General features: G+C 38.6%; 1 protein-coding gene across 1 annotated transcript; it reads right to left on the bottom strand.

Moving 5' to 3' along the window:
* Positions 1-4,799: 4,799 nt before the first annotated feature.
* On the bottom strand, positions 4,800-5,934 carry LOC148102898 (uncharacterized protein C2orf81 homolog). The gene is made up of 2 exons (XM_087840251.1): positions 5,225-5,934; positions 4,800-5,055 (listed from the first exon to the last, which is right to left on the bottom strand). The coding sequence occupies exons 1-2, from the start codon at positions 5,456-5,458 to the stop codon at positions 4,804-4,806; spliced, it is 486 nt and encodes a 161-aa protein (XP_087696377.1). The 5' UTR covers positions 5,459-5,934; the 3' UTR covers positions 4,800-4,803.
* Between the last annotated feature and the right edge of the window lie 3,202 nt (positions 5,935-9,136).

The raw sequence follows: 9,136 nt of genomic DNA, 5'->3' as shown, positions 1-9,136 counted from the left end.
CGTTAGTTACACTTGCAGTAGCTCAGGAACAGAGCCAGAGAGAAAGAGAGCGAGGGACAACAACGTCACATTAGAAAGGTATAGTAATCATCCACTATTTTCAGTTGCAGATTATAAAGGATTCAGAAATCATGCAGGTCCATATGACAGAGAATGTGCATCTTCTTTTTGTTTTAATATTTTAATTTATATTTAATTGTGTTGTGGTTTGCAGTGTTTTGTGTTGTTTCACGTTAAATTTGTTTAAAAGGAAAAAGCTGAAAATTTAAATAGTTAAAAGTTCAAAATGTAAATAGTTGTTTTTTGTATTATATGATTTATTTATTACATTTTATATGGAGTGAATAAATAAAGTATATTTATGGTGACCCTTAGAGACAAAGCACGTACAAACTCCAAAACACGTACAAACTCCTAAGCATGTACAAACTCCAAAACACGTAAAAACTCCAAAACACGTACAAACTCCAAAACACGTAAAAACTCAGAAGCACGTACAAACTCCAAAACACGTACAAACTCAGAATCACGTACAAAAGACAACAGAAGTGCTCCAGGATGCTAGGGCGCAGTGTTGAGCTTTTGTTACCTAGTGGCTACACAAGCCAGGAACTATCAACAACCGGATTTGGTGTGTGGTAGTAACAGGTAAATGAACTTTTTTTTTAAATTATTTGAATAAATATAAGTGCTTGTCTATAAATACACAAACAATACACACATGCTTTCAATTGTGTAATTTAAGTGATCTGGGTAGCTCTGCTTTGGAAGTTCAGTAAACGCTAGAAATGTGTTTTGGAGTTTGTACGTGCTTTTTGGAGTTTGTATATGCTTTAGAGTTTGTACGTGCTTTGTCCCTAGGGGCCATATATAAACATATATAAATAAAACCACTTTTTTTTACATTAGTAATTACTTTTCTGCATAATTTTATATTATTGTTAATGATTAAATAATTAAAGCAACAAAACAACCTGAAGAGCCGGTTCGGAGCCGAAAGAGCCGGCTCTTTTTAGTGAGCCGAGCCGGAAGAGCCGGATCTCTAAAAAGAGCCGGAAATCCCATCACTAATGGGAAGAGGTCGTACCTTGTTTTATTGTTTTACGGTAGGATAAACGTAGCTATATCTGTTTTCGTCTGAGTGCCTTTTGTTTAGATGAACTGCTGGACTTTCCAGACCAGTAGGTTTAGGGAAGTCATTTATGGGGTCACACTCTGACCCCCCCCCCACACACACACACACACACAGTATTCTTTGTTCACATGTTTACCTATGTAAGATGTTATATGTTTATGACCCTATGCATATTCATGTAACCACAATAAAAGGAGTGCTATGGGGAACCTGGCTGAGAGTCTGACGGAGGTCAAGTGGTGGAACGACACTTGGCTCCAGGCAGGTCTCCCTCATGCATGAGTAACACAAAGAACTTTGGTGCCTTGTGTCTTGCTTTTTGCTGTGTAGCAAATTGTCCTTAACGTTCCAGCGAATAGGTTTATGCTACAAACCTATCAATATTAATCATTATTAGTTATTACAGCAGTGAACTTGAACTCTGTGTCAAATACTGAGCTTCAGTAAAGATTCAAGTTGCAGTTATTTATATTTGCTATCACCTTAAATCTTCATTCAAAGACAAGTATCTCTGACAGTTTATATACAGGTGTATCATATATAAGAGACAAATGTTGTTCGCTTAATATGTTGGCATTACTAAATTTGGCTCAGTGCTTACATATATGTGTAAAAAAAAAAATGTACGAGCTGTGAAAACTGTTTCTGATAGAATGAAGAGTAGACTGATATATTAAATATTCCTTTATTGGGTGAGAAAACCAGACCATGTCATAACTGCTTTAAGTCATACAGAATAGATATCAGAGCCTTAAACAGGCTGACTTCTGCTAAATGGGTCAAACTGGGCAGAAAGTATCCAAACACATAACATCCTTATAGAATATGATGTAACACTATAGATCAACTTACCTCAGAATATATAAAGCATATAAACAATTACAGCAATATGATGCAACAAACACAGCAGTGCTACTAATCCAAAATACTCAAAGCTTCATAGAACTGAAACAAACATTTATTTTTAGCTCCATTCTGCTGCTGATACATACTTTAGGTTTCTGAATATTAAACTTGTTTCTTCCTTTCATAGTGTGTAACTTGAAGGCCCTGAGTACTTTCTCCCACACTGAAAACACTGGAATGATAAAATTATTTGAACATCACCTAATAAGACTGATTCAGGACAGACAATTAGTTATTCTAAACTTTCCTAGCAGTCCTCTACAAACAGGGAACAGTCTGTCTATTCTCTCCATCTGTCAGCTGCTGCTGGCTCTTCCTCCTCCTCTTCCTCACACACATTCCTCACAGATGATGTGCAGCAGTGGGTCCCTCAGTCTGTCCTCACTCTGGACACTTGCAGTTGTCACACATGGAAATCAAATGTGTGATGAGCTGCAGGATTCAAACACAAGTGTAACTTATAAATACATGTTCATACTTTTATTCCACAATCAGAGAGAAAGAAACAGAGAGAGAGTGCAGGACAGACACACAGGTGACAGTCTCAGGTGTACACACTGCTACAAAACAGCACAAGAGAAGGAGGATTTAGTGTTTGTGTTATTACGAAACAAGAAGAGTTCCCAGATGGTACAGTGGACACATGTGTGACTCCTGTGATTAAAGCATCTTTCTTTCAGCTTAAGGAGTGAACTGTCAGCTCGTTCAAACACACGTTAAAGTCCGTTTGGCTCGACACTACCAAACAGAGGCAGCAATATAACATAGCTAACATTAACAGTGTAGTGGATCCTGCTTGTGCCATGATATTCAGGACTGCAAACCGAGCAGCATCACTGACTTTCAGCCTGTTGTGTTTGTGGATATATGACTGACTTTAATTATCCACAAAATCATCACATTTTCTGTAAGATTAAGGTCGACTATTGAACGGCGTATATTTTAAAGGCTTTAAAACCAAGTAAACGCTGAAAGTACAAACATGGCTAATGTCACATAACTTTGCCAACAAGTGGCCAACAGTAATGTTTTAATGTTCTTCATTATTAAACATTCGCACATAAATAAGTGACATAATATTCAGTATTTACTTTTAACAGTTTACTCTCCGGCCGCTCCGCCTCTACCGTCTGCGGCAAAATTATCCAAACCGACTGCCGCGCTATGAATTGTGGGATATGTTGGGCCACGAAGTCTACACCGCCACAGCCTTAAAATTCAGGGAAATGAAGGACGCATTTGAGGGCTGCATTTTGAGCAACCTTTAAATTGGGACAGCCTTCGGCACGCCGCTGTGACGTAATCGGCCTTAATATGCAGCCTTTAAGGCTGCAGACCCTGAATTGGGATACAGCCAAGGATACAGCCTAGATGTGAGGCACATAACCGTGTTTATGTGAACCCCCTCTGCAAATCTGTAAATCCAGGTTAACCCTCAGGATATCTCACTAAACCTCTGCTCTGTAGCACAGCTCTCTGCACGTACTGCATTCAATTCAGCTTTATTGATATAAACATATATTAGGGCAGTGGTTCCCAAACTTTGTTTTGCTGGGCCCCCTTTGTTCTACAAGAAAAATGTCCGCGTCTCTCTCTCTCCCCCCCCCGCCCCGCGCGCGGGATGGTCAGGAAGCGTTCACGGTGTCTTCTTGGGCGCTGATAATTGGTGTCTGTCTTGTGTCACTGATGTAAAAGATGGAGTTAATGCAACATGACCATTCGAACAGCAGTCGCTTTCGAAAACATCAGATATGTATCAGATTATATGGGGCCCACATAGACATGTTTTCAGGGTCTGACTGGCATTTGCCCATGTGGGACCCATACAGTTTGACCAGGTGGGCCCCACCTGTGTCATCGATACTAAAACATATATTGATTACCTCACTTTGCCCCACCTGGGGCACACAACAACAGCCTATCCTTAAATGACTGTGTTAGCCCATGTCTATCTTAGGTGGAAAACCCAAGTGGGCCCTACGTGTGTTTCCCATTTTGGACCAAGTTAAGTCTTTCCCATGTTTGACCCAGCAAGGACCTGCTATATGTTTCCACTTGGTTTTGCCCATATGGTTTTGATGTGAGAAACCCAAGTGGGTCCCATATATACTAAACAATCCTGAACCCACATAAAATATAAGCCCATATTAACTTAACATAACCCATATTGGGCCCACATAGACATGTTTTCAGGGTCTGACTGGTATTTGCCCATGTGGGACCCATACAGTTTGACCAGGTGGGCCCAACCTGTGTCATCAGTGCTAAAAATATATATTGATTACCTCACTTTGCCCCATATGGGGCCCACATAGGCATGTTTTTAGGTTCTGACTTGCATTTGCCCATGTGTAACCCATATTGTTTGACCAGGTGGGCCCCACCTGTGTCATCGATACTAAAACATATATTGATTACCTCACTTTGCCCCACCTGGGGCACACAACAACAGCCTATCCTTAAATGTCTGTGTTAGCCCATGTCTATCCTAGGTGGAAAACCCAAGTGGGTCCTACGTGTGTTTCCCATTTTGGACCAAGTTAAGTGTTTCCCATGTTTGACCCTGCTAGGACCTACTAAAAGCGCCCACTTGGGATTCCCCATATGGGTTTAATGTGAAAAACCCAAGTAGGCCCCATACAAAAAGCCCAGTTTGAGCCCATGCCCACATGATACCCATCCAGCCCGCGCAAAAACCAGGTGGGGCCCATATATACATGTTGGCTGGGTATAGATATAGTGTAGATGTGAATACAAATAACTTAATGGTGGCATTTGAATAGAAAACAAATAGAAGAGACTGATAAGAGTACCTCCTGTGCAGCAAGATGTTGTTGATGGATAAGAACAGGCACACATCCTTGAGCCCAGGCATCGGAAATTGGTGGCAGAGGCTCAGAATCTTCTGTTTTTGATCTTTCGCCTGGTCCTTCTCCCTCATCTAGGCACAAGATTTGGTGCTCTACAATCTGTGTGAGGTACCTCTTGGCCCAAGATGCAGAGAAAGGTGGTAGCTTATTGCCAAAGACAGACAATATCACAGATGTGAAATGCAATATATATTATTTATGGATAAAATCAAGACAAAGTATTTGCTTAATGATTGTAGGTATTATAACATTAATGTTGAACTGATTGTAAAAGAAAAAAACAACAAAAAGCTGATAAGCTTCTCAGTTTTACCTGGCTCTCAGTATACACATCAAGACATCCTTTCATGACCTTCCTCAGCAGTTCATCTAAGATTTCCCCCACTGCCTCATCTGCATCCTGAAGCAACATATTTGTCCACTGGGTCCGGGTCAAGTGACCTGGGATTATATCTTCCCCTTTCTGCTCTGCTGCAGGTGAGATCACCTGTACAGATGACCTACGTCTGTGCTTGTCAGTTTGAGGCTTGGGTGCAGAGCGTGGCATTTTTGCTCAGAGGCTGGTGTGAAATATAAATTGCAAAAAGTCAGATCATGGAAAACTAAAAAAAACTGGCATTATCACAAACCCAAATTCTATTTAATGATGAAGATCTTGGTGAGCTCACTTGGTTAAAAAAATAATCAAGAAACAGTCCTGAAACCTTTTGATTGACCTTTTGACCTTGTGATTTGGTGACACTGTAGACATTTAAAGGTTGCAATAAGGGAAAGTCACACTTTTAGGGTTTTATTAGGAGGAGAGTAAATGCATGGGCATTATTTTGTGTTTTTATCTATAGAGTAAAAAGCATGTTAGATAACAGCATGCCAGATAGCTATCATTTTTCAAGCAATTTATTTTCTTTGGTCAATGAAAAAGTTTATTTTATTTTTTATCTGTGTTATGGTCGTGTAACGGTCAGTATGCTGGCAGTTGCAGACAGGGCATTCAAAAGCTCAATTAGTGCATCAATCAGGAAGTTTGTGGCTTTAATTCCGTTAGATGATCAAATCGCAAAAGACGAGCCCAAAAGTCACAATTCTACGTTAACAGACACAATTTTTACGTGATCCCCACACTGGAGTTAAGAATACAAACAATGACCTGTATATTTAAAAAAACAAAACAAAAACATTTTAATATGATTTTGTCCCGCTGCAAATGTCATTTCTACACAGGCAGCCAACTGGCTGCTCGTTCGGGGTGTAGAGAAGTTATCTTTTTTATTTTTACTCCTGTTATTATCTTAACTCTTTGTAAAACTTCAAAGTCCTACCCTTTCGTGGTCCTCGGGACCAAAAATGGTCCCGCCCCAAAAAGTGCTTTAAAAATGTTATATATCAATATTTTTTTCCACCAAATTAAAAAAATTATATTTTCCATAAAATACATTTAAAGTAATATTTGATTGTTATTATAATTAGGCCTTTAGATGGTCCAAAGATTGGCACCAACATTCATTTTGATCCATTATTATTTTTTGTGCAGGAGCACATTTTAAAAAATCCATCCTTTCGTGGTCCTCGGGACCAAAAATGGCCCCGCCCCAAAAAGTGCTCTAAAAGGTTATATATCAATATTTTTTTCCACTTTAAATGAGTCGGTCTTTTAAAACTACTTCTGCTTAAAATATCCATATCAAGTTTTAATTATATTTTCATTGTTTTAACCCTTTAAATACCAGTTTGGGTACATGAGCGCCCTGTTTTTTAACAGAAAAAAAATAAAAACTTAAATATTTTTCATAAAATGCATTTGAAGTAATATTTGATTGTTATTATAATTAGGCCTTTAGATGGTCCAAACATTAGCACCAACATTCATTTTGATCCATTATTATTTTTTGTGCAGGAGCACAATTTAAAAAATCCATCCTTTCGTGGTCCTCGGGACCAAAAATGGTCCCGCCCCAAAAAGTGCTCTAACATATTATATATCAATATTTTTTTCCACTTTAAATTAGTCAGTCTTTTAAAACTACTTCTGCTTAAAATATCCATATCAAGTTTTAATTATATTTTCATTGTTTTAACCCTTTAAATCCCAGTTTGGGTACATGAGCGCCCTGTTTTTTAACAGAAAATAAATAAATAAATAAATAAATATTTTCCATAAAATACATTTAAAGTAATATTTGATTGTTATTATAATTAGGCCTTTAGATGGTCCAAAGATTGGCACCAACATTCATTTTGATCCATTATTATTTTTTGTGCAGGAGCACATTTTAAAAAATCCATCCTTTTGGTCCCGCCCCAAAAAGTGCTCTAAAAATATTGTATATTAATTTTTTTTTTTCACTTTAAACGAGTCAGTCTTTTAAAACTACTTCTGCTTAAAATATCCATATCAAGTTTTAATTATATTTTCATTGTTTTAACCCTTTAAATACCAGTTTGGGTACATGAGCGCCCTGTTTTTTATTTAACAGAATAAAACTAAAAACGTAAATATTTTTCATAAAATACATTTGAAGTAATATTTGATTGTTATTATAATTAGGCCTTTAGATGGTCCAAACATTGGCACCAACATTCATTTTGATCCATTATTATTTTTTGTGCAGGAGCACACTAAATGTCATATAGTGCCATATCAGATTTATCATTTTTTGCATACACCAAATGCTTATTACCTTGTTTTGTTCTAAAATAAAATAGAAATTGTCTAAATAACAATACAAGATCACTTTGAATCAGAAAAACATTTATTTTAGAAGGATGAACATGAACATTTATGTTACTGGGAATCAGAGAAAGTTGTGTGTCCGGGGGGCGTTGCAACACCTCCAGCGGTCCACTAGGCGCACCTTTGCGCGCCACGAGTAGCACCATTGCCCGCTGCCAGGACATGGGTCTGGGTCTTGGTGTCAGTGTCAGTGTCCCCAGCGCGACACGTCGACACCACGTGAAAACATTTTTTTTTTGTCGTAGCCCCAAACTGAATGTAACGATACTAATTTTTCACTCTTTTTGCTTCTCGCGAAACAAAGACACTTCTTCGCGCAGCCTAAACCTGCGCCGTCTAATTTGGCACGACATAGCACATGTGAATAGTAAGATTCAAGATTCTTTTTTTGTCACATGCATAGTTCATCACGTAGTGTACAACACGCAGTGAAATATGTCAAAAAAGTTCCTTATGCTTCCCCCAAATGGCGCTTCTCTGCTATGCGGCCACGTTGAATAGCGGCCAGACCCGCGCTGCGCGCCCGCCACCGTGGAGACTACACGGGATACGAGCAGCCGAACGGCCGGTGTCGGGTGTCCAAGATCACAAGCGCAGCCTTATCACCAACGTTTAGAAGTAATCTGCTGCGTAGACAATAAAGCAAGAGGATCCACAATAAAACTAGAGGATTTTTATTTGTTTACATCCATAGTAAACAAAGAAATGAGATCGGAAGGACATCTCGGCCATCGTAACATTTAAAAAGTAATAATTTTCTGTAATAATAATGTAACAATACTTACGTTTACCTTCTCACGAAAAGATCAGCACTTTTCGTAGTCCCGACTGCGAGCAGGGTATTTATTCCAAAGATTTCGCCACCTTCTCCGTGATAGTGATGGGTCGTTCGCGAACGAAATGGCTCTTAGAGCCGACTCTTTGAAGTGAACGACGCGAGCCGGCTCCTTATTGGGAGCCGTGAGGGTTTTTTTTTTCTTTCTCTCACCCTCTCTCTCGCCCTTTTTTCTGCTAAACTCCGCATGCACGCCTGTACTTTGCGCTGGGCAGAGGGGGGAGGGGCGTTAGTTACACTTGCAGTAGCTCAGGAACAGAGCCAGAGAGAAAGAGAGCGAGGGACAACAACGTCACATTAGAAAGGTATAGTAATCATCCACTATTTTCAGTTGCAGATTATAAAGGATTCAGAAATCATGCAGGTCCATATGACAGAGAATGTGCATCTTCTTTTTGTTTTAATATTTTAATTTATATTTAATTGTGTTGTGGTTTGCAGTGTTTTGTGTTGTTTCACGTTAAATTTGTTTAAAAGGAAAAAGCTGAAAATTTAAATAGTTAAAAGTTCAAAATGTAAATAGTTGTTTTTTGTATTATATGATTTATTTATTACATTTTATATGGAGTGAATAAATAAAGTATATTTATGGTGACCCTTAGAGACAAAGCACGTACAAACTCCAAAACACGTACAAACTCCTAAGCATGTACAAACTC

This window comes from Neolamprologus brichardi, chromosome 4 (genome assembly GCF_056152115.1).
Source record: "Neolamprologus brichardi isolate AB-2024 chromosome 4, ASM5615211v1, whole genome shotgun sequence".
Classification (NCBI taxonomy): domain Eukaryota; kingdom Metazoa; phylum Chordata; class Actinopteri; order Cichliformes; family Cichlidae; genus Neolamprologus; species Neolamprologus brichardi.
This window is presented reverse-complemented; position numbering and strand designations above follow the sequence as displayed.